At 33.5% G+C, this 25,954-nt stretch overlaps 1 protein-coding gene across 3 annotated transcripts in view; it reads left to right on the top strand.

The window, feature by feature from the left end:
• The window catches only part of LOC111144758 (HECT and RLD domain containing E3 ubiquitin protein ligase 4), a 122,997-nt gene that overhangs the window by 23,734 nt on the left and 73,309 nt on the right, over window positions 1-25,954 (top strand). For 2 of the 3 annotated variants that reach the window (XM_022499201.1, XM_022499200.1), the window contains exons 3-7: window positions 3,808-3,967; window positions 11,283-11,359; window positions 14,989-15,210; window positions 16,300-16,391; window positions 21,862-21,992. In XM_022499201.1, coding sequence (XP_022354909.1) covers window positions 3,808-3,967; window positions 11,283-11,359; window positions 14,989-15,210; window positions 16,300-16,391; window positions 21,862-21,992 — 682 coding nt within the window. Of the gene's footprint in view, window positions 1-3,807; window positions 3,968-11,282; window positions 11,360-14,988; window positions 15,211-16,299; window positions 16,392-21,861; window positions 21,993-25,954 lie in introns of those variants that run through there. The other variant, XM_022499202.1, reaches the window with a different exon arrangement.

Genomic DNA, 25,954 nt, shown 5'->3' with positions numbered 1-25,954 from the left:
CAAAAAGGATTGAGTTTCTGAGGTGGCAATTGTGGGAAGGTAAATAGGTGGGGAAACTAAGATAAGCGCTAGTTAGGAAAGTTCGTAATGTAGGTTTTCCTGGTGCCATCTCTGAGCTGATAAGAGTTTGGAGTTGTCTCTGGTGATTAACTTCTATTCTTTCTAGTAGAGTGGTGGATACCTTCACATATTTATGTCATGATTTTAGGCAGTAAGGAGAAGGCAGAGAGCTTTTCTTGTATCAATTTGTACTTAATGTCTTTGAGCTCAGAACAATCCTATGCCAACGTGGCATATTCTGCTACCCTTTAGTACTTAGGTACTTAGGTAGGATATTTTCGTGGAAATGGAATTCGTAGGTCCAGAAGGTAAATGGATAGGTTTTGTTAGGTATTGCCACATTCCTTTCCATGAAGATTGTTCTGTTTCGTTCTTCTGTTATCAGTATATAAGCATGCTTTTTTCTCCAACAGGTTGTTAACAAGCTTTGGAATTTTTATGAAAAATAGTATCTTGGTGTGATTTTTATTATAATCATAAACTTTGTAAATTAATAAACTATTTTTTAGAGTGGTTTTAGGTTCACAGCAAAATTAAGCAGAAAATAGAGTTCCCATATACCCCATCCCCATATATACACAATCTCCCCCACTGTCCACAGCCTATCCACAGTGGTACATTTACCACCATTAACAGACCTACATTGACGTCATCCAAAGTCCATGGGTTCCTTAGGGTTCACTCTTTGTGTTGTGCAATCTATGGGTTTTGACAAATGCATAATAACGTAGTATTATACAGAATAGTTTTATTTACTACCCTAAAAAATACTCTGTGATTTGTTCATCCCTCTCTTTCCCCTAACTTCTAGCAAATATTAAACTTTTTACTGTCTTCAAAGTTTTGCTTTTTCCAGAATGTCATGTATTGGAATCATAGAGAATGTAGCCTTTTCAGATTGGCTTCTTTTACTTAGGAATGTGCATTTAAGTGTTCTCTGTGTCTCTTTTCATGGCTTGATAGCCTATTCCTTCTTATTGCTGAATAATGCTCTATCATCTGGATGTACCACAGTTTATTCACTATTAAAGGCTATCTTGGTTGCTTCCAAGTTGAGCAATTATGAATAAAGTTGCTGCAAACATCTTTGTGTAGATTTTTGTGTTGACATAAGTTTCAGCTCTTTTTGGGTCACTATCAAGGAGTGTGATTGCTTGATCATAAGATAAGAGTATGTTTAGTTTTGTAAGAAACTACCACCCTGTCTTCGAAAGTGGCTGTACCCTTTTGCATGCTCACCAGCAGCGAATAAGAGTTTCTGTTGCTCTCTATCCTTTCCAGCAATTTGAGCCATTTTAATATGTTTAGTGGTATCTCATTTTAATTTGAAATTCCCTGATATATAATGTAGGACATCCTTTCATAGGTTTACTTGCCATCTGTGTATCTTGCCATCTGTGTATCTTCCTTGGTGAGGTGTCTGTTCAGTTCTTTTGCCTATTTTTTCATTGGGCTCTTTATTTTTTTATTGAGTTTTTAGAGTTTTTGTATATTTTTGAATAATAGTCCTTTATTAGATCTGTATTTTACAGATATTTTCTCCAATTCGGTGGCTTTTCTTATTCTCCTGATAAATGTAAACGATGCTTAAAGGTTAACCCATGTAGAAAAGTATAAAATTGTAAGTGTATGGTTTTATAAATTGTCTAAGTCAACATATTGACTTCTAAATGTAGTTTGGATTTGCAGTTTTCTCATCAATGAGGTTGAGCATCTTTTCATATGATTAATTAGCCATTTCTGTTTCTTATTCTCTGAACTATCAGTTGACATCTTTTGTCCATTTTTCATTGAATTAATGGTCTTTTTTTTCCAACTATGTCTGTAAAAATTGGAAAGATTATTTCTTCAAGGTATGAATAAAAATTTTTTCCCCTGTTTTTCTGTTAGTCTTTCCACTTTGTTTTTAGTTTGTTTTGCTATAAGAATTTTCTCAAATGGCTACATGGAATCTCTTCCTCTTTCCTTAGCTCAGGATTTAGTGTTAAGTGTTACTGTCTTCCAGAATTCTTGTATCTTAAGGTTTTAGTAAGTATCTCATGTTCCCTTGGGGCCTTTTGTGTATCTTTATCTTAGCATTTAATCACAGTTCTTACCTCACCTGTTTTTCTGTAGACTGGAAACTCTTTGAGGACTAGAAATAGTTTATTCTCATTGTGTCTCCAGTGTTTGGAGCGTAAGGGTATACAGTAAATACTAAGTGTTTGGTATGAATGATTATTGTTTCTTTGTTTCTTGGATTTTGGTGCCTTTGATTGTATAGCCATTGCTATCTAATTTAAGTACTCTTCATTTGCTGTTGAACTGACAAGCCTTATTCATTTGTCTTGTCATCTTGTCATTTTCTGCTCTTTACTGTATTTCCTTTGAGGATAGTCTTGGAGATACATTGACTTAGTTCTGGGGCCTCTGTGAAAGAGAACAGATCTTTTGAGTGTTTTACTTCTTTCTTCATAATTAAGATTTATGGTACTGTTTTGATGTAAATAAATGATGTTATACTTGTAAATCCTTTTTCCTGATTTTTTTTTTGGGGGGGGGACAATGTGTTATATCTTGTTCTCTTTGCTTGTTTTGTATGTTCCTACAATATAATTTCATTAAAAAACATATGTACAAAATATCTACAAATAGTAAAAGATTAGTATAATGAATTTCCACATACTGTTCACCAGCTTCACGAGTTAGTAACTCATAGTACTTTAAGGTGAGTACTTCAAATAATATCATTGAAGTTGTATAGATTCTGAGAGGCTATCTAGGGCTAACCTCCCACCCCAAAAGGCAGGGCAGTAATCCAGATAGAATGGGAGTTTCTCTAACCACAGGGATTTAAACTTTTCTGATGCAGTTGGTTTCTTTACTGAACAGCTGCATTTCTGTATTGAGCTTAAGTGTGCTTCAGAAGAAATCCTGATTGATTTCAGTTTAACAACTCTTTAGCATGAGGCTTTCAGTTTATTGAAGACAGAAATTATAGTTTTCTTAGGCTAAAAAAAAAGGGTTCATTTTAAATGACATGTTAAAAAAAAACGTAGTAGTAGCAATACTAAAAAACTGATAGACATTATACATCTTAAGGAGACTAAGGAAACAATTTCACTTTCTTTTCTGGTTTGTCAGTAGCTACTGATAATCTTATGAAGGACCAGTATTTTAAATTATTTTCTGATTTAAAACTTGAATATATATTTTAACTACATATGGGATTTTTATTTCTTTCATGTTAAAATGGCAGTTCATAAAATAAAACCTGTTTGTTATGGTTACATTGCCTTTCAGTTCCCTCAGCATATCTAGTAGATGCTTTATTTATGAGATCTGTAAAGAATTTGCTTTTTATCAGAAGTTGCTAATTCAGATTATTTCATTAATTTCAGAATCACTCCATAGCAGTGTATGTCAGTTATTTCCTTATTAAATAATTTGGCCCAGGATATTTAAATGATTCCCTTTTCAGCTGGATTCTTCTGTTACTGGTTATGGCTTTGAATGAAGAGCCTTTCTGAGAGCAGCTTTATAAACCTTTAACTTCTTCCCCAAAATGTTCAAGTCACTGTATATCGTATTTACCACAATGAGAATTTTATATGGCACATACTTGTTAAATTTTTCACAGTAACTACTGTTATACTTAGTCTGTATTTTATCATTTTCTTAAGCTCTTTTTTTGTACAAGATGAAGACTTTTACTCTCATTGGTAGTTCAAAACTAGAATATAATGTCTCTCTTCTTGATTTCTATAGAGCAGGTTGTTGCCCTGGATGCCCAAAATATCGTAGCTGTTTCATGTGGAGAAGCTCATACATTAGCACTAAATGACAAGGGCCAGGTGTATGCGTGGGGTCTCGATTCTGATGGACAGCTTGGCCTGCTAGGATCAGAGGAATGTATCAGAGTACCCAGGTAACAAAGGTGACCAAAAAGAGGTCTTTAACAATCTTTTTTAATAAATTTGTTATCTAAGTTATTCTGCTTACTGTGGGCAAGTAAGAGTTGACATCTAATTACTTCTCCCTTTTGAGTTCTTAAGGAATTACTAGGTAGGTTCTGGCCTTTAATTTGGGCTGAGTGCTGTTTTTTATGTATTACATATTTTCCCCTAAATTATTTATGTTTGTAAAGAAATGGGATGGGGAATATATACTTTACTATAACTATTTCATTACTAAAATTTTTAAGCAGTTTAGGCTAATTTAAACTACTGGTTCTATCTTGAGTACCCCAGCTGTTAAAATATTTATTAAATATTGGTTGGTTGCATATTTCTCTATCTTGTTTTGTATTGTTTTTATTGAATATAGAAGTCCCACATGCTTAATGTAAAAAGATTCAGTCACTTTCCAATTTTTTAAAAAGCAGTGGCCACAATTTAATTTGTTACTCACTAATTCATCATAGAATTATTTCAAAATTAAATAAATGCCTAGTCAATGTTGTGTAGTCTTAGAGATATACATAAGGCATAGCCATTGTTTTAATGCTGAAAATTTTAAGAGCGTGAACATGTTTAGGTAAAAATATACAGATTTAATGAAAAGTATCCAATTTGTTTTAAATACATAAATAATACAATAACTCACGTTTTGTTTTTTAAATTATACAAATTCTTGCTTCCTTAAACTCTTGTTCTTTCTTCCTAGTAATAGTTATAGGGACAAAAGAAAACTCTCCAGAGAAACAAAGGTATTAAACTAATTTTAGATATAAATCTAGGTAGCATTATTTTTACACACATTTAGATATTTTGTTTTTAACTTAACATTGATTAATGTTTGTTTTGGTTTGAGAAATAGGATGTAACTTACTAGGATAAGGAAACGGAACACAGGAACTAATAATATTTCAGAACAGAAACTCTTTATTGTTAGAAATGAGTTTTTTTTTAAACTAGGAAGGGTAGCTAGCTAGTTCCTTTAGTAAGCCTATGACCTTTCCTTGTATATGTTTATTGAGAACTTAAAAGTATTCGTTTAAGTATTTGCTTTGTTTTAATTTATGAAGAGGATTTTTGGTCTTTAACATTTTATATTTGTTTTAGTAAAAATTGTGAGTTGGACTTTTGGATATATCATACTCACATGTTTCCTTGATTGATCTTGTAATTAAATTCCACAGAAATCCCCAAATTTCTTCCACTTAATTTCTTTTTGTTTATAACAATTTAATAACAAACACAACTCCCATTATGCTTCTAGTATCTCTTAATGATGGTGTTCTTGGGAGAAAATATTTTTTCCTTAAGCTAAGTAAATTGAATTTTTTAGTCATTTCAGTTTTGATTTATTTCAGAAAATGGTAATTTGCAACCATATAGCTATTGGTAATAATACAAAGCATTCATAGAAACACAGTGACCTCACATTTGTCATATCTTCTACTGCTTTTATTTCGTCCCACAAATAGCTGTTGTAGAATGGGATTTTTTAATACAAAATTCTTAAAATTTTGTGTTTTTACAATTGAAAAGGGACCTTCCTGTGAGATTTTTAAATCACCAATCCAGAATCATGATTTATGTCAAAGCTTTCCAATTTCTTTTATATTTATTCCATTGGTTTCCTAAAATCATACTGACATTTTTGTTGCTCTTATACTTCCGACATTTTGTTGCTCCTTATACTTCTAGTATAAGGGATTTCAGTCAGTAACCCATAGATATTTAGTAAATGGAAAGAAAGGTAACTATAAGAGAATTTTATTATATAGTTTATTTGAACAGTGCCCTTTAATAAATTATGCATTTGTGACTTTGCTGTTTCGTAAACCTGGATGGGGACCTGAAAAGAGATCTTATTTGAGTCATCCGGTTTAAACTTGGAAGGTTTTTATTTGCTAAATGTGTATTAACTGTTAAGCTCTGTGTTAAGGCATTTCTCCTGTTCAACCTACTCAGTTTTCAGTGGACTGATCTGATTTGTTATGACATATACATAGTTTTTACTGATACTTTCATGTGTTAAAGGGCAATTTAGTATTTCAGTATGTTTTGTTTGGGGCAAATCATGCTCAGAGACTGAGTTTGTCTTTGCCTGACCTCTATTTAACACAGGTTTACCGAAGGAATTTCACAAGCCAGTAACATATGGGATAAAAAACATACTTCAAACGAGTGATAGATAAATCATACTGTTGTTTCAAGCAAGAGGTGATAGTAATAAAAATCAAATTTAGTTTAGGTATACCTTTATATGACTTGATACTAGGGAGAAATGGCTTAGCCAACTGAGAACTGATTTTTTCCTGCCAGCAGAAAGTAAAAGCCCCCTGTTCTAGAGCACGTTGCTAAGGAAAGATTCATCTAGCAAGTATTGATGGGCAAGAGGATCTTTTCCCTAGGATTGCTGCTCAGTTTTTACCCCTGAAGGTTAAAGTCTCCTCTACTGTGGCTGGCACTGATTACCCTGTCTTTGGAGAGCTATTTAGATTAGCTAAGACCTAAGAGTCTGGGATAGTCCTCACAAACTCTCAGTATTCATAATCTGAATGTCCTCTAGCTAGAGTTTTTCTTCATGCGTTTTTATTGGTGAGACCCCAGTAGAGCCCCACAACAGCTGAGCCACTGAGTACATCCAAAACATGAGATTATGACATCCCAACACAACTTATATCCAAACAGTTTAACTCTTTTTTTTTTTTTTTTTAAGATTTTATTTATTTATTTGACAGAGAGAGATCACAAGTAGTCAGAGAGGCAGGCAGAGAGAGAGAGAGGAGGAAGCAGGCTCCCTACTGAGCACAGAGCCAGATGCGGGGCTCGATCCCAGGACCCTGGGATCATGACCTGAGCTGGAGGCAGAGGCTTAACCCACTGAGCCACCCAGGCGCCCCAAACAGTTTAACTCTTAAGAACAGTTCCATTTCGTCATAAACAAGTGAATTTGAAATCAAATTGATATACGACATAGAAATATATTTTTATGAAACACTGCCAGTGATTTTTTTCTTTTTAAATTGTAGTACCAAACTATTTTTTTCTTTTCTTTTTTTAAGATTTTATTTATTTGACAGAGGGAGAGATCACAAGTAGGCAGAGAAGCAGGCGGGTGGGGGGAGCAGGCTTCCTGCTGAGCAGAGAGCCCAATGCGGGGCTCGATCCTAGGACCAAAGGCAAAGGTGCCCCCCAAACTATTTTTAGATGCAAGGCTTTTTCTATATGCTTAGAGATGTGAGCCAGCTTTGAAATGTTTGCATTCATTTTGAATAAACCATGTAGAAGACAGGAGGAAGCTCAACTATACGGAAATAGATTTTAAAAAAATTAGTGTTTATGGGCGCCTGAGTGGCTCCTTTGGTTAAGCAGCTGCCTTTGGCTCAGGTCATGATCCCAAAGTCCTGGGATTGAGTCCTGCATCCGGCTTCCAGCTCCACAGGGAGTCTGCTTCTCCCTCTGACCTTCTCCCCTCTCAAGCTCTCTCTCACTGTCTCTCTCTCTCTCAAATAAATCTTTTAAAAAATATATAGTGTTTATAATTTTTGTAAGAATGATCAGAAAACTGAAGAGTCACGTTAGGCTGTACTTTTCTTGAAAACAAAATTCATTTTTATGCCAGTAGATAAGGGTATTGAAATTAAGTAACACTTGAAAATGAGAGAAGAATGAAAAATTAATAGGTTATATTTGAAACTGTTACTACTTTGTTAATCTTTTCCAGTTTCTAATTTTATTTTTTTTTGAAATCACTACTCCCTGGGGAAAGACAGATTATTCAATACTAATGCTAGTCTCTGTAGACATACTGCATTTCTTTCTTTTTTGTTTTAAAACTATTTAAATTCAAGTTCACATATAGTGTAGTATTAGTTTCAGGGGTAGAATTTAGTGATTCATCAGTTGCATATAATACCCAGTGCTTATTACATCAAGTGCCCTCCTTTAATGCCCATCACGCCGATACCCTATCTCCCCCCACCCCCAATTCCCCTCCAGCAACCCTCAACTTCTTCCCTATATATAAACTTGCTCCTATGGTTTGCCTGTAGACCTCCATTTCTGCCTAGTTATTTCTTTTTATGAAGGATATATGTTACACCTTTATTTAAAAAAAAAGTTAAAGCTAATTTTACTACCTTTTAGTTTGATATAAGTGGAAATACATACTTTCCCATGCAAACTTTAGAAAACCAGTTATTGGTAATAAAATTGTAGTTTTTTTTTTTTAATTCTGTTTCTTGTACCTGTGCAATAAAAACTATGAGAGGGTGGTATAACATTATCCTTGTGAGAATAGCTATTTCTCGATTATAGAAACTAATTATGTTTGACTTGTCAGCTTGGTCAAAAGTAGAATTTATTTTCTTGACTTCCTCAATTTTGAACATATATTAAAATTTTAGATTAAAAAGGAAATGTATTTCTTATGGTAGTGACTAGATTGTTAGTGTAAATCTTTCAAAATTAAAAGAAGAGTTGGTGTTAAGACTTTTTAGATCACTAAGGAAGTTGTGGCTTCACTGGGAAATAGAAAATTGTTAATTATGTTTAATTGGTAAAATATATTTTTAAAACCACTTTATTGAGGTATAATTGACATACAAAAAGCTGTACTTAATGTAAATGCCTTGTTGAGTTTGAATTTGGCAAAATATTTAATGTTTTAGTTCTGAAATTTTTTTATTATGTAATGTAAACTTTTTACTAGTCTTTGTTAGCAGTTGGAATTTTACCTTCACAAACAACTGGAAGTGCCTAGTTTATGCCTTTAATGCCCCTGTACATTAAATTGTAAAGTATAACAGTACATTAGCACACATATTCAACAATTAATATATTTTGGCAGACTTCCCAGCGGAGGGGAGTACAAATCTTATTTCCAAGTTTATTAATACTGTTTTCCTACAAATTTCAAACATCTTTCAAAATACAGTAAAGAAATGATTCAGTTCTTTACAGTGACTCATTTAGTGATGTCATAGCCATTTAAAATGTTTGACATACTTTAAACTTCAGCGAGTTGTTTCAAATTTATAAGCATTTAGAAAATGTTGACCCTAGATGTCTGAATTCTGATTTTCTCTTCATAGTTTTGATTAATTAGGAATCCTCATGTTGTGTATATGCATAAGTATATATTTTTATTTACAAAATTTATTCTGGCTTATTTTTACTTCATGACTGCATTCAAATCATTTAAAAAATTAGAGAATAATTAAATACAAATACTTACATTAGCTTTTTTACTTAAAGAGAATTACTTTTGATTAATTAAAAAAATTTTATTTCATTAAGAATTTTCTAGTTTTTTGTCCTTTAAGAAAAATGGAACATGGGGAACTAATATGGTAACTTATTACCATTCAGTATTTTTCTTTTTTTTATTCCTGAAAGCTAAAAAAAAAAAAAAAAAGAAGAAAGAAGAAAAACATATCCTCCTTCATCTCCCCAAACCTTCTGTATATTAATTTACCTGGAGATGAAAGGGGATTTTTTTTTAAACAGTAATGCCATAGAAGAATACATTTCCTTGTCACCATAGCAGACATGGCTAAAGAAATTAGTATTTATGTTGTATTCCAAGCCTTATGATAATTTTGGAAATGTGGAAGTCACCAAGTATATAAATTGCTATGCAAATTTAGAAGTTTTAGGGACAGATTTTTTTTTTTTTTTTTTTTTTTTAGGGACAGATTTTATGAACAGTTTAATATTAAAGCTTTAAAGACTTCATAAACTCATCCTTTAACAGTGTATTCATTACATATTTTTTTACCAGGCACTGTGGTAAGTGCTGGGGAGCCCATGAATGTAAGACACATAGTCTGCATTTATAGAGCTTATTGTTGAGCAGAGTACACTAGTAGTTAACAGTGATAAATTCTATGAAGGAAAAAATGTAAGGTGCTATGAGAGTTTAGTATTTGAAATGTCTTATTTGGACTTGATATCTGGAACAAGTTTTTAAAAATAGTTAATATAGTTAAAAAAATATTTAACATAACTCAGTGGTCAGTGTGTCATGTGCCTAATATGCATAAACAGTAACAGTGAATGTTCAGTAACTTCAGCACAGTTGCACATATCCATGTATTTTTTTATTCCCGCTTTTGCATTGCTAGAGTTTGATTTTGCTAATTACAGAAAAAATGGCATTTTGCTACATTTGAAAATCTGAAGGTGCGTTGGATCCTGTTAACTTGTTGGATTCTACGAAATTATAGCAGTGCAACTCTCAGGTTTTGTAGTTAAGAACATAAATCCACTAAATAAAAATATTTTTAATACAACAGTATGGAATTAGAGTAACTCTCCTTTCTCCTACTCAAAATTTGATTTGCTGAAGCTGCCTCCCGAAAATCATGGGTATCGACACTCTGGTCAGAACTTGCTCCGGACTCTCATATGGCAGAATCAGGTCAGGTGGCAGTATCAGGTAAAGGGAAATAAGAAACATATGTTTCCTCCCCCCTTCATAGCTTGAAAACACTCATTCAGGAAAAACAAAATGACCAGGAGAAGGGGAACTGCATAAGAAACACCTGGGATGATTGATGCAGAAAGATACTTGATTTTTGTAATGTTTTAAAAATTAGCTTTCAGAATTGTATTACAGTTAAGGAAAAATCAGAAAGGGGGGAAGAAACTATAAAAATATAAGGAAAAAAATGCAAGGTGGCAGAAATATGACTGACTATATCAGTGATCATAATACATATGAATTGATTAAATTTCTCTCGAAGAATTAAGATTAATATCACTGATTTAGATGTAAAGGAAAAGGAGAGCTCAGAAGGAATAGGTTTCATAATGTGAATTGGTAGCACCACGTGATAAGAATCCCTATTGGTTCTTAAGGAACCGGATAGAGAACATGTATTAAACTAGGCCAAACGCCAATTTTAGACAAATTAGATCATGTGCATTTGTTTTACAAATATATTGCCAGGTTTCACACTTTGAGCTAAAGATTTCTTTTGGTAAAAGGAAATATCTGAATTATAAAAGCACTGTGAGGAATACTTGAGGTGTGAACATAGTTTGCTTAAATTCTTTTTCCAAAGTACTTTCTCATTACACCTCTTAATTTTTTTCACATTCAATTTTGTTTACTGATGTTAGCATAAATAGTTGGGTAAAATGGGCTTATATAAAAAAGCATGTACTGCTAGGTCAGTAGGAAACTATTTGCACATAGTAGGTAGTCAGTAAATGGCATTAATAAATATTCAGGATCCGTTTATTAAATGGAATTAACTGATTTTGATTTCTTTTCTTATTTTCTAGAAATATTAAAAGTTTGTCAGATATCCAGGTAGTACAGGTTGCTTGCGGTTACTATCATTCACTTGCACTTTCTAAAGGTAAGCATTATTTTTATTTTCTTACCCTTTTCAGTTTTATTACTGGATACTTGAACAGAAAGTCCTTGAACTTTGTTCTTGAAATTCAAGATTGTCCTGGTTCTTTTTGATCCTTTTCATATCCAAATACATTTTAGAATTAGCTTGTCAGTCTTCACAGACCCACAGACTACTGGGATTTTGATTGGGATTACATTGTTTCTATAAATCAATTTTAGGAAAATCTTTACAGTATTGATTCTTTCAGTTCTTGAACATATTATATCTATTTTAATCTCCATTTAATTTTTCTCAATAGTATTTTGTTGTTTTCTATGGAGAGGTCTTACACATCTTTTATTAGATTTTCCCCTAGATATGAAATGATGTTTTTATTATTGAATCATTTCGAAGTTATTGCTAGTATATAGAGGTGGAATTGATTTTTGTGTGTAATTGTTCTATAGGGGGAAAGTTACAACTTGTCCTATCTCATTTGATCTCAGACTTTTTATGAATAAAAACAAGTCCAAGCATCCTACTAGTTTTGTTTGCTGGGTTTGTTTTTTTTTTTAAGATTTTTATTTATTCATTTGAGAGAGCCAGAGGGACAGAGAGCACAAGCAGGGGAGAGGGAGAAGCAGACTCCCTGCTGAGCTGAGAGCCCGATATGGGGCTCGATCCCAGAACCTGGAGATCATGACTTGAGTAGAAGGCAGGTGCTTAACCATCTGAGCCACCCAGGTGCCCCTGTTTGCTTTTTTTTTTTTTTTTCTTTTTTTAAGATTTTATTTATTTATTTGACAGAGAGAGAGAAAGAGATCACAAGTAGGCAGAGAGGCAGGCAGAGAGAGAGAGAGAGGAGGAAGCAGGCTCCCCGGGGAGCAGAGAGCCCGATGTGGGGCTCGATCCCAGAATCCCGGGATCATGACCCAAGCCAAAGGCAGAGGCTTTAACCCACTGAGCCATCCAGGCGCCCGCTTTTGTTTCTTACTCAGCTTCTTCACCTGCCTGCTGAGGATTGTAGCATGGGTTACTATGTTGGTTTTTACCATAAAAAAAAATAAGCTCCAGGAGCGCCTGGGTGGGTCAGTTGTTAATCGTCTGCCTTCAGCTCAGGTCATGATCCCAGAGTCCTGGGATGGAGCCCCGACTTGGGCTTCCCTGCTTAGTGGGAAGCCTGCTTCTCCCTCTCCCACTCTCTCTGCTTGTGTTCCCTCTCTTGCTGTCTCTATCAAATAAATAAATAAAATCTTAAAAAATAATAATAAAAAATAAGCTCCAGGGGCGCCTGGGTGGCTCAGCCGGGTAAGTGTCTGCCTTCGGCTCAGTCATGGTCTCGGGGTCCTGGGATCAAGCCCTGAATCGGGCTCTCTGCTCAGCGGGGAGCCTGCTTCTCCCTCTACCTCTACCTGCTGCTCTGCCTACTTGTGATCTCTCTCTCTGTGTCAAATAAATAAAATCTTTTTAAAAAAAATAAAAAATAAGCTCCAGTGGCTTCATTATTACTATTATTTAATTCATTAAATGTCTAGGCCTACTGTGAATACAGCACTAGGGTCTAGCTGTAGGGAAATATAGGTAAGATGATAGAATAATTTTAGGGCCTATACCATCTAGGGGAGGGGGCAGATACACAAATAACTGGTTTGAGACAAAAATACTATTTTGGTCAAGGTCAAAGTGAAGTGCTATGTGAATGAAGAAAAAAGTGTAATTAGTTCAAATCAATAAAATTACTAATAATAAAGAGGGACTTGGTATTTGATGCAGTTTTAAAAGATGAATAAAGTATATTCAGAGTTAGAGAAATGTTGAGAAATAGCTAGAGGAAGTTTTGAAGATTGGCTAATGTGATAGTACTAGTAAAGTCGTAGAATTAGGAAAGTATTTTGTGTATTTGAATGTTAGCATATAGTTTTATGTAGATATTGTGAGCGTGGGAGACATAGTGATACTTCAGTTGAGGTAATATGTTACAAAGGCCTTAAATGCCTTATTAAGGCATTTGAATTTCTGTAGGCATTGGGGAGGCTGGCATCCCTGTATTCTTTGTTGTTACTTTGTCAGCTCTTCTTTTGATATTTGGTAGGTAGATCCAAGATCAGATTAAACCCAGACGTTTTACTGATGAGGAGGGCAATTTTTTGTCTGTACTTAACAGGGATTTTTTTGCCTTATTTGTTTGCTTACCACTATATATTATGTTTCACATAATATATAGTGGTAAGCAGTATGCTGCTAGCCCTTATGTTATAGTCATATTCATACAAATAACAATATAATTACATACTATGAAAAAGGACTGTAAAGAAAAAATTATGATATTTGGAATATATAACAGGGGGACTGGACTTAAACTAGATCACCAGGGAAAGCTTGCTGCTGGGAAAGAATAGAAATGAACTAGACAAAGATGGGGGGAAAGTCCACACAAAGGGAACTGCAAGTGTGTGAGAAATGGACATTAGAGAATGTAAAGGAGGACAAGTATCACTAGAGTAAGGGAAGAGACGGGTATGAAATGAGCTTGGAAACATAGATTATGTAGAACGTTAACGGGCTTTGTTCAAAGTGCTTATCCCAATGTCCGTGGGAAGACTGATATCTTTTTTTCAGGTGAGCCACATTATCAAATCTACATTTTAATAATACCTCTCTATATATACAGATGTCTGCTAGTATATGCATAAAATATTTTTGGAAGTACATACCAGTAATTGGTAAGAGTGGTTGTCTCTTGGGTGAGGACCCAACTTCTAATTTTAGAGGGAAACTTATTTTTAAGTGTGTACTATTTTATAGTATGAATTTTAAAAACAGTTATTAGTGTGTCAGTTATTAGTGTGGTTTAATAAAATAAAAAGATGTCTAAAGTTGCAAGACATGGTGATAGTTGAGGGAGCAAAAGTGACAAGCAGAGATGATGAAGAGTGGATCTATTTGCCATATTTTTCTTTAGAAGGAAAACTGTATATTATGTATTGATATATAATAGAGTGATACCAGTCTGTGTATAAGGTAAGAGAGAAGAGTATGTCTTATTTAAGCATGTCTCTTTATGTTTATGGCTCGTGCTACTGAATCAGTTATAGAATCATTTATTGAGATGGAGAACATTGAGCATAGGTCCAGATAAGGGAGGTAAAGTGGGGGGTCATAAATTGGAACACACTCAGCTGGAGGTACCTTTGTAATATCCAAGTGTAGAGGTCAGGTAAATAATTAGATACATGGGATTATTGCTAATAAGAGAGGTCTGGTTTAGTGATAAAATTTTGAATGTGGTCAATATATAATAACTGAGGTCTTGAGCCTGGTTGAGTGCCTTTTGAGATAAATCACAGAATAAAAGTGAGACTTGAGGAATAGTTCTGTCTTAAGAAACATAAGGAAATGAGTTATGTGCCTTACCCATTCATTAGTAAAGTGAGTCAGACTTAAAGTGTACTAATACAGAATGTTGTTCTTGATGTTTCTTTGAATGTTCTTCTGTTATGTTTCCAGATAAGAAATCAACTTAATAAAGGTGAATATGTACTTCCGTTTGATGAGAAGGAAAATGTCCCAAAGTAACTGATGATCTTCAAATAAAATTTTTGGGTGTGTGAGGAAAATAGTTGATTGATTTTATAATTTCTCTTTTACAGCAAGTGAAGTCTTCTGTTGGGGACAAAATAAATATGGCCAGTTGGGTTTAGGCATTGACTGTAAAAAGCAAGCTTCACCACAGCTGATTAAGTCTTTGCTTGGAATCCCTTTCATGCAAGTTGCAGCAGGAGGAGCCCATAGTTTTGTACTCACCCTTTCTGGAGCTATTTTTGGATGGGGACGCAACAAATTTGGTCAACTAGGTCTTAATGATGAAAATGGTAGGTTCTTATTATTTATTGATAAATGTACATTAAAAGAAATGATCTTTTGAGATGGATCAGTGATTCTTAATGTCAGAAAGAAATGTACCCAAGTCTTCCCCGATATGGAGAAGGGGATGAGAAGTTTATTTAAAAAATTCCATTTAATAATATTTTGAAGGGATGGTGGGAGTGCCAATGAATACCATTTTATCACAAAATAAACTCTAGAAAGTATATCTGGAAAAAATCTTTATTGTTAGATGTTCATTAAAAGAAAGTTGTGAAAAACATTACTTCAATTGGTAATCACATTATTGGCTACCATTGGTGGAAAGAGGTTGTAAAATTACTGTGGAAAGTAACATGAAATGTTAATGTATTTGAGTTTTTCAAGGAACTATTAAAATAATCTGAGTCATTAAAACTTTATTTTGAAGCTTCACTTTTAACATTGATTCTAGAGTTGAAAATAAACAATTAGAATTTTAAGAATTATAATTACTTGAAACAAGTCAGGATCTTGGAACTGATTTTTCATAACTACATTAATTCAGATGCCAGTATCTGAAATACAGGAACTAATTTCATAAAATTCAACATAATTGTCATGACTTAAGTAGACAAAAGTGAGTTGTTGGTCTAGTAACAACTGGTAATGATAAACAAATAATACTCGGAATTTTAAAATATTTTGTTCTGCATAAGAAAAATGTCAGATTAGGACATACTTCTTTTCTGCTACAAAATAGAAAGTATAATTTTCAAGTAATTAAATAGAATCCTGTGAGCTTAATTATCATGAGGTGAATATAAAGAATGGTATTAGAAGCAAATAGCTTTGAAATTCCTTGATTTCTAGTTCTGTAAAGATTGGCGTTAAGGGAGTTTAACACTTAAATTACTTTTTAAAACCCTCCTTTCTTATAGTAGCATGAATAGAAAGACCTGGGAACCCAATTAAGTAGGCTTGTACTACTAAATCATTGAATCACAGTTAAAATTATGTATCACTGTCTACTGAGCATGGGAAGCTGTAGAGGAAACACATTTTAGAAGAGTTTTAACTTAAAAAATACCGTTAACGTCTCTTGTTGGAATTTTCAGATAGGTATGTTCCTAATTTACTAAAGTCACTAAGAACTCAGAAAATAGTTTATATTTGTTGTGGAGAAGATCATACTGCTGCACTAACCAAGGTATTGTATTCCTATAAAACTTCTTTATTATTACTCATGGTAGTAATTTGTAATTAGTGAATGTTTTCATGGTATTTACATTAAAATTCGAGTGTCATTGATGTCTAAAAAGTAATTTATCTTGAAGACAAGAACTAGATTATTACTTGTCAAAAACAATTTACCTTAATTTTCAATTGTTTATTGTTATGAAACATGAGTTATGATCTACTATTAAATGTGATAATATGTATTAATGAATTTCTCAGCTTTATGTGAAATACTGTTTAATATTTTGAATGAAAAATTTCCTTTTTAGTTTGTCAGACTTGCCATCCTCTGTGTATCAATCCCATTTATATTGTATAACGGCCTAATTTTAACTCCCATTTGGCTTATAAATACTGTACAACAAGTAATGGAGGAGAATGAACCTGCCTGTTAACCATAGGCTAAGTATTACGCAAGTAGTTATAATGAGCTTTCATCACAATCTTGTTAATGGTTTTAACTCTGTCCTGTAACTTTCTTGGGTATGTCCCATTTTATTACCAGGACTGTGTAGTCGTCTAGTGATTAGAGGTAGAATGAAAATGAACACATTAAACTAACCTTTGCCAGGAATATTATTTATAGCCATGTTAAAGGAACTGGCACATTTTTTATTAGCTGAATTAGAAATGAAATTTTTTGCTGCTTTATCTTTCTTCATTCTGCATAGTAGATAATATTAGCAAGAAAAAAATTAACTTCTAGTCAGACTTCTACATACACAAAATTGTACACACTCCCACATTGGGAATTTTTTTATAAGAATTATTCTTAGTCATTATCAAGTATAATGTTCTCAGAGTACTTTTAAAAATATGACTAATTGGGGCACCTGGGTGGCTCAGTGGGTTAAGCCGCTGCCTTTGGCTCAGGTCATGATCTCAGAGTCCTGGGATCGAGCCCCGTATCGGGCTTTCTGCTCAGCGGGGAGCCTGCTTCCTTCTCTCTCTCTGCCTGCCTCTCTGCCTGCTTGTGATCTCTCTGTCAAATAAATAAATAAAATCTTTAAAAAAAAAAAATATGACTAATTATAAAAGTTGGTTTTTAAAAATTTATATTACTTGCCTTTTAGTAAGGAAGTTTTATCTGATAATCTTATATTTTATTGATTTTTATCATTCAAATTACAAATTAGTCACTATAGTTTTAATAACTTATGTTGGCAAGTTATAAATTGTCATTCTCTTCTGTCATGGGTGGTTAGAAGCAATAAGGCTATATTGAAATAATAGTAAAAAATATTTTATATATTATCCCTTAGGGCTATAATATATAATATTATATATTATTCCTTTTATATATTATTCCTTAGCTTTATGGTAGAAAGACTCACAGTGTTAATGCTTATCAAATTCAGCCCTTCAAATAACCACTTAATCTTATTTTCCCAGGATATGTAACTACTTATATCTGTTGATTTTTTTTTTTTATTTTAATATTCTGTATTCCTCTTAAGATAGTAGCCGGTGGTACTTGTTCACTGGAATTTTTGGTATATATTATTTCTAACAAAATAAGATAGTTTTAAATATCCTAATAGAAAAATATTTTATTTTCCCTTGATTTAAGTTAGAATACAGTTTCGTATCCATATATCTTTTGTTTTTCTGGAAAAACATTTTGCAAATAAATTAGGATTGCTTTATGAAGCAGTTTCCTTGTGCAAAACCTACCTTAGCAATTTAAAAACAGAGTTTATAAAAACAATAAACGTAAAGACATACATGTTAATGGGTGTGAACACACTATGATAAAGATATCAGATTTTTTTCAGGTTCATTTACAAATTCATTATGCATATCACATATACATATTTTAACTTAGCAACCCTACTTTTAAGAATCTGTCCCAAAGATAGGAAGTTACATGTGCACAAAGCAGTTTAATTGCAGCATTATTTTAATAGCAAAAGAATGAAAGAATGCAGATGTCTTTTCCGTAGCACTCTAGTTAAATAAACTGTAGTAACCACCCAGGACTTGTGAAACAGTATTTACAAGTCTTGTAAAATAGAATGAAGAAGATCTCTATATTATGCTGTGGAATATCTTTAGGATATATTGTTAAGTAAAAAGGTACAGAATAGTTGACTTTTGTATAAGCGGGGATAAAAGATGGATGACCTGTTTAAAGTGGGGGTACTGGAGTCTCCTACAATCTTGAGAAAGAACAGCAAAGCTGGAGCATCAGGCTCCTGATTTCAAGCTATATTACAAAGCTATACTAATCAAAACAGTACAGTACTGGCATAAACAGACACATAGACCAGTCAAACCATGGATAGCCCAGAAATAAACCCACATCTGTATAGTTAACTAATCAGTGGTAAGGCACCAACAACACACAGTGGGAAAGTTTGGTCTCTTTAATAACTGGTGTTGGGAAAACTGGTTGTCTATATGCAAAAGAGAGAAATTGAACCCCTGTTTTTGCCATTAACAAAATATAACTCAAAATGAACTAAAGACCTAATGTAAGGCTTGAAACTAAAACTCCTAGATGAAAACATGTGGTGAAAAACATTGGTCTTGGTCATCATTTTTGGATAGGACTCTAAAAGCACAAGTAACAAGAGCAAAAATAAATAGAACTACAAATGAAGGTTTTGCACAGCAGAGGACACAGTCAATGAAACGAAAAGGCAGCCCTATGGAATGAGAAAATATTAGCAGACCGTTTATCTGGTAAGGGGTTAATATCCAAAATATAAAAGGAGCTCCTATAACTCAATGACTAAAAAATGAAGAATTTAGTTTAAAAATGGGCAAAGGACCTTGAATAGGTACTTTTCCAAAGAATATAACAAATGGCCACCAGGTTCGTGAAAAAATGCTTAATGTTAACCTCACAGTCATCAGGGAAACACACATCGAAACCACAGTGAGATAACACCCTGCATCTGTTAGGATGATTATTACCAAAAAAACAAAGGACAGATACTGGTGAGGATGTGAAGAAAAGGGGAATCCTTGTTCCCACTGCTGGTGGAAATGTAAACTGGTGCAAATAGAAAACAATATAGAGGGAGGTTCCTCAAAAAATTACAAATGGAGCTATATGGCCCAGCAAATTCCACTTCTGAGTATATACCTGAAGGAAATAAGAACAGGTTGTTGAAGAGTTAACTGCACTCCCATGTTCACTGTAGCATTTTTTTTTTTAAAGATTTTATTTATTTATTTGACAGGGACAGCGAGAGAGGAGCACAAGTAGGGGGGAATGGGAGAGGGAGAAGCAGGCTTCCCACCAAGTAGGGAACCCGATGTGGGGCTGGATCCCAGGGGACCCTGGGATCATGACCTGAGCTGAAGGCAGATGCCCAACGGCTGAGCCACCCAGGTGACCCTGTAGCATTTTTCACAATAGCCAAGAAAAAACCTAAGTGTCCATTACCAGATGAGAAAATGTGTGATGTACATGTATATGCGCGCGTGCACGCACACACACGCGCGCGCACACACACACACACACATACACAGAAGAATAATATTAAACCACAAAAAAAGAGGGAAATACTTGTCTTTGCAACAACATGGATGAACCTGGAGGACATTATTCTAAGTGAAATAAGCTAGAGAAAGAGAAATACCATTATCATGTCATCTGTGTGGGGAATCTTAAAAAAAGAAAAGTCAAATTTGTAGAAATGGAGGATAGAATGTTGTTTCCCGGGGTCTTGGGTTGGGGTAGCAGAAATGGGGGGAAATTGGTCAGGGGTACAAACTTTCTGTTACAAGATGTACAGCATAGCAACTAGTTAACAATACTGTATTCTATGCCTGAAATTTGCCAGGAGAGCAGATCTGAAGCATTCTTTAAAAAAAAAAAAAAAAAAGCATGTGAGATGATTGGTGTGTTTAACAACTTCTTTGTAGTAGTTATTTCACAATGTATTCGTATGTGAAATCACATTGTATACTTCAGATATATACAGTTTTATTCATCAATTCATCATACCTAAATAAAACTGGGAAAAAAAGATACTAGTTACAAAAACCATAAATAAAAAAATAAACACTTTGCCATTTCTGTCAAAAAAAGGAAATTAATATTAATTTTGTAAATATAATATTACTGTGTTTTGTATTTATATATGTGTGAGGTATATGTCATTAAAGATATATACACGTTCATAGGTGAAAGGATTTGATGTCCACCTTTTGCTTTAAAGTACTCTAGTACTTCTTTAGTACCTTTTTTTTTTTTTTTTTTTTTGCTTAAAAATACCCTGAAGAAAAATGGGAGGGGCATTGATGAAACAAGGTTATTTAACTTTTGCTGCTTGACCAAGTGATGGTTATATGATGGTGTGTGTATGTGTATATATATATATATTTTTTTATGTATATATATTTTTATATATACATGTCTTTACTTTTGTGTAGTTTGAAATTTTCATGATAAAAAGTTTTAAAAAGAAAAATCAATTTCCTTACATAGTCATATATACACTTACACTACTAAATGCCAAAAGCATTTAGTATGAATGAATATTTATACTAAATTTAGCATGAATATTTATATTCATAAAATTGTGTATACAGCTATAATTCTGAAGAGAAGTAGTTAAATTGAAAAACCAATTGTGCTTGTGTTAAGCTGTTATGACAAATTACTTTTTTATATATTTAACCTAATCCAGTTGTATATTTTACCATGAATTTTTTAGACTATATATAGTCGACCCTTGAATAACACAGATTTGAACTGAATGGGTCCCCTTATACACAGATCTTTTTCAACAAATACATTGGTAAAGTTTTTGGAGATTGCAACAATTTGAAAAAACTCATAGGTAAACTGTGTAGCCTAGAAATACCAAAAAAGTTAAGTTAGGTATTGTTTATGTTATCAGTAAGGTTTTCAGTCAGAAATGTAGGCTATTAGTGAAGTTTGGCAGAGGCAAAAGTTGTATGTGGATTTTTGACTGCACAAGGGGTTGACGCCCCTAACCCTGCATTGTAGCAACTGTGTGTTAAAAAGAGCTGTATTTGTGCACTCTGGTTTAATTGTACTCTTTCTGCAGAGGCTTTGTATAAAAGCATAACTAGTTTGAAAACTGAAGACGATAACCAGTTTTAGGTTTTGTGATATATTACAGGTGATGTACTTGGGATTCAACAAGATCATGAATATAATGACCATGAAAGGCAATGCAAAAAATGATTAGTATCTCTTTAATGATGGCTTCAACTAAATATAATGATAAGAACATAGGTGCTTTTAAAATATGTGAAAATAGCCTGCACTTCTCTTAGGTTTAAGGGATTCTACCCTGAAAAGTCAGTTGTTGTCTGTTAAATTGCAAAGACAATAGAAGAGAAAAATTGACTGCATATATTAAAGATTAACCTGTTTTCTTAAAGATTATTTTCTTTTATCAGGCCTTCTAATGATAAAGAGTTTTTTCTTTTTTTTTATCTTTTTTTTTTTTTTTTAGGAAGGTGGAGTGTTTACTTTTGGAGCTGGAGGGTATGGTCAGTTGGGTCATAACTCTACCAGTCATGAAATAAACCCAAGGAAAGTTTTTGAACTTATGGGAAGCATTGTCACTCAGATTGCTTGTGGAAGGTAAGCTATTATATAAGAGAGTATCTTAGTTTCCATAACACAATTATTTAGGATTTTTTTTGGTCTTCTATTTTTTTTTTTTTACACCTACCTGGTCATAAATTTATAGGGAGCAGGTTCTAGTAGCTGAAGCTTCTTTCCATTGGTTCTCACAAAGTGTACTTCTCTGGGTGGAGCAGGCTGGTACTTCAGTTGAATTCAGGTACTTTTTTCTTTGGCTTCCTTTTTGTCTGATCGTTTCCCTTTACATGTTTCAGGAAGCTCTGTCTTGGCTCTCAGAGCGTTTAATGTTTTCAGCATGCACAGAAATTTTCTAGACAAAAAGAATCTTGCCCTAGTTTATTTACTGCAATGCCAGCAGCATGCTTGGTAACATTGTAGACTTCATTTTGCCAATGTAACATTTGCGGGCCATTCCTATTTGAATAGGGCCTGTCCCCTTGATGTCTACAGTATAACCTTTCTTGTGGATTTTTATAAATATGGCCAAAGGAATAATTCCTTGTTTTCTAGAAAGCCTGAAGAACATAATGGGGTGTCTTTCCTTTTTCCCTTTCTGTCGGTTGTTTTGCAGATTACTGGAATCCTCCAGTAAAACTAGGATACTAGTATCCTAGCTGGAAGTAGGGATTTTTTTTTTTTTAATTGTTAAGCAATTTAGGAATCTAAGATACAAACTTTCTTTCCTAAATGCCTAATTTGCTGCTGAGGAGTAATAGTTAATAGGAGAAATACCTTTTCTACTGATTATTTTACTTTTCTCTATTTGAAACAAATTTAACTGGGTGGGGCAAGATATTAATAATGAATATGTAATACATTGTATATAGCATCACACTTGAAGAGAAAGTACAAATCATCTTTTTTTCTTTTTCTTTTCCATTTCTTTTTTTTTTTTTTTTTTTTAAGATTTTATTTATTTGACAGAGTGAGAGAGACAGCCAGAGAGGGAGCACAAGCAGGGGGAGTGGGAGAGGGAGAAGCTGGCTTCCCGCAGAGCAGGAAGCCCAACGGGGCTCGATCCCAGGACACTGGGATCATGACCTGAGCTGAAGGCAGATGCTTAATCACTGAGCCACCCAGGTGTTCCATCCACCTATTTTTAGCTTAAAGAATGAGAAAATTGAGCAGTTAATTATTTAACACATAAAATTAGTTATTGGTAAAAATTGAATTGGAATACTGGTTCCCAGTTCTTGGGAGTAAATAGAAGAGTCACAACGTTGAAATTGAGCTTCACCTTTGGTGGACTAAATTAGGTAGACTTCCAAAAAACAAAATGTACTTTGTTTGACTAAGTTTTAACCACTTAGCTTAGTTTTTTCTATGTAGTAGATATCCTTATACAATATGGTCCAAAAAAAATTTTATATATATGTGTATATATATATATGTATATATACATACATATATATATACATATGGTTCCGTTTTGCCAGCTGTTAACTTCAGATACTTGAAATCACACTGTAGGTAGTCTTTGGTGACTTTTTTATAACATGTTAACTTGTTTGATTATCTTATGTGTGAAGCTGTGATTTGCCTTCATTAGATCTCATTGCTGTGTTTTATTCAGTTATGTGCATATATAATTATTTACTCATCCTATTACTGCCAGGTTTTTGGGTACTGATCTCCTGGGTATATAGAGTTACTTAATCATGATTTGAATTTATGTTTCAATGATTTGAGACAGATTGAATTAAATCTGTAGATCACTTTGGGAAGTCTTGACATCTTAACAATATTAAGTCTTCCAAGCCATGAATAGGAGCTGTCTTTTCATTTATGTCTTTAATTTGTTTAATTTGTTTCAGTAATTTTTTTGTAGTTTTCATCATATGTCTTTTAAATTTCTTTTTGGATTGTTCATTATTAGTATATAGATAACCAACTCCCTTAGCTTTTGTTTATATATAAATCTTAGTTATAAGTCTTAATTAGAATAAAATCTTAATTCCTCTCTCACTCTGAAAGGACAGTTTGCCAGACATTAGATTCTTGGTTGATAGTTTATTTCTTTAAGCACTTTGATTGTGTTAGCTTAGTCTGTTCTGACCTCCAGAGTTTCTGGTGAGAAATCTCATAATCTTATTAAGGATCCTTTAGGTGTGACAAGTCACTTCTCTCTTGATGCTATCAGATTTCTTTCTTTACCTTTGGACAGAGTGTAATATATTTAAGTACGGGTCTCTTTAGTTCATCCTGTTGAAATTCGTTGAGTTTCTTGGATGCTTATGTCTTTCTTCAAATTTGGGAAGTTTTGGGCCATTATATCTTTGATCTTTCCCTTTATTTTTTTTTTACATTTTGGAATTCCCACAGTACCTATATTGGTCCATTTGATATCCTGTAGGTCCCTTAGGTTCTCTCCAACTTTTCTTCAATCTTTTTTCTTTCTGTTCCTGAGACTTCTTTCTAATTCCCTCATTTCTTTTTCTGCCTGCTCAGATCTGCTTTTGAATCTCTCTAGTGAGTTTTTCATTTTAATTACTGTACTTTTCATCTCCACAGTTTCTCTTTGATTTGTTTTTAGGCTTTCTGTTCCTTTTTATTGATATTTCCGTTTTGTTCATATATTGTTTTCTTGACTTTCTTGTCTTCCTTTAGTTATTTGAACATTTTTAAGATAATTATTTTAATTTTTATCTGTTAAGATTTTCCCTCTGGTCTTTCTTGGGGATAGTTTCTGTTGGTTTTTTGTTTTCGTTTTTCAAAGAGTTTATTTATTTGAGAGAGAGAGAGTGGGAGCAGGGGTCAGAGGGAGAGAGAGAATCTCAAGCAGACTCCTAGCTGAGCACAGAGCCCAACATGGCATTGATCTCATGACCCTGAGATCATAACCGGAGCTAAAAACCAAGAGTTGGATGCTTAACGTCTGAGCCACCCAGGTGCCCCAGTTTGGGTTTTTTTTTTTTTTTTTAAATAGACTTTATTTTTTATGGAAGTTTTAGGTTCACAGCAAAATTAAGTAGAAGGTACAGAGATTTCCATTGTACTTGCACCTACATATGCATAGGCTCTTCCATTATCAACATTCTCCACCAAAGTGGTGTATTTGTTCCAATTAATGAATTCACATTGCCAAATCATTATCAGATAAACATAGTTTACATTAGGGTTCACTCTTGGTGTTGTACATTCTGTGGGTTCAGAGAAATGTATAATGACATGTATCTACCATCATAGTATTACATAGAGTAATTTCACTGCTATAAAATTCCTCTGTGATCCACCTATTCATCCTTTCCACCTACCTAACCTGTGGCCATCACTGATCTTTTTACTCTTAGTTTTGCCTTCTCTAGAATACTATAAAGTTGGAATCGTATAGTATGTAGCCTTCTCCGATTGGCTTCTTTTGCTTGGTAATTTGCACTTATGGTCCCTCCATTTTTGATGGCTTGATCACTGATTTCTTTTTAGCACTGAATAGTATTTTATTGTCTGGATGTAAGCCTTTCCCTTCTGAAGAGTATGTTGTTTGTTTCCTAGGTTTGGCAGTTATGAATAAAGCAACTAAAAATGTCTGTGTGCAGGTTTTCGTGGGTCACAACTTTTTGACGACTTTGGTTAAATAACGAGGAGCATGATTTGTAGATCTTATTGTAATAGTATGTTTAGTTTTGTAAGAAACCATCAAATTGCCTTTTAAAGTGGCTGTATCATTTGTTTACCTGTGTTGGTTAATTTTGTTTTCCTTTAAATAAGCCAGACATCCCAATTTCTTTGTAAGTCCTATGATTTTTTTTTTTTTTTTAACTGGACAATTGACTCTAATAATGTATAGCTCTGGACATCAGATCCCTTTTCCAGGGTTGCTGATTTTTTTTTTTCCTGATTGTCATAGGTTATCTCTGTGGCAGGGACACATAAGCCTTGAGGTGTAAACATAAGGTCTTCTTGGGTCTTTTCTTTTCTTTCTTTCTTTCTTTTTTTCTTTTCTTTTCTTTTTTTTTTTT

This window comes from Enhydra lutris, unplaced genomic scaffold (assembly GCF_002288905.1).
Source record: "Enhydra lutris kenyoni isolate GAN:26980312 unplaced genomic scaffold, ASM228890v2 scaffoldscaffold12, whole genome shotgun sequence".
NCBI lineage: Eukaryota > Metazoa > Chordata > Mammalia > Carnivora > Mustelidae > Enhydra > Enhydra lutris.
This window is presented reverse-complemented; position numbering and strand designations above follow the sequence as displayed.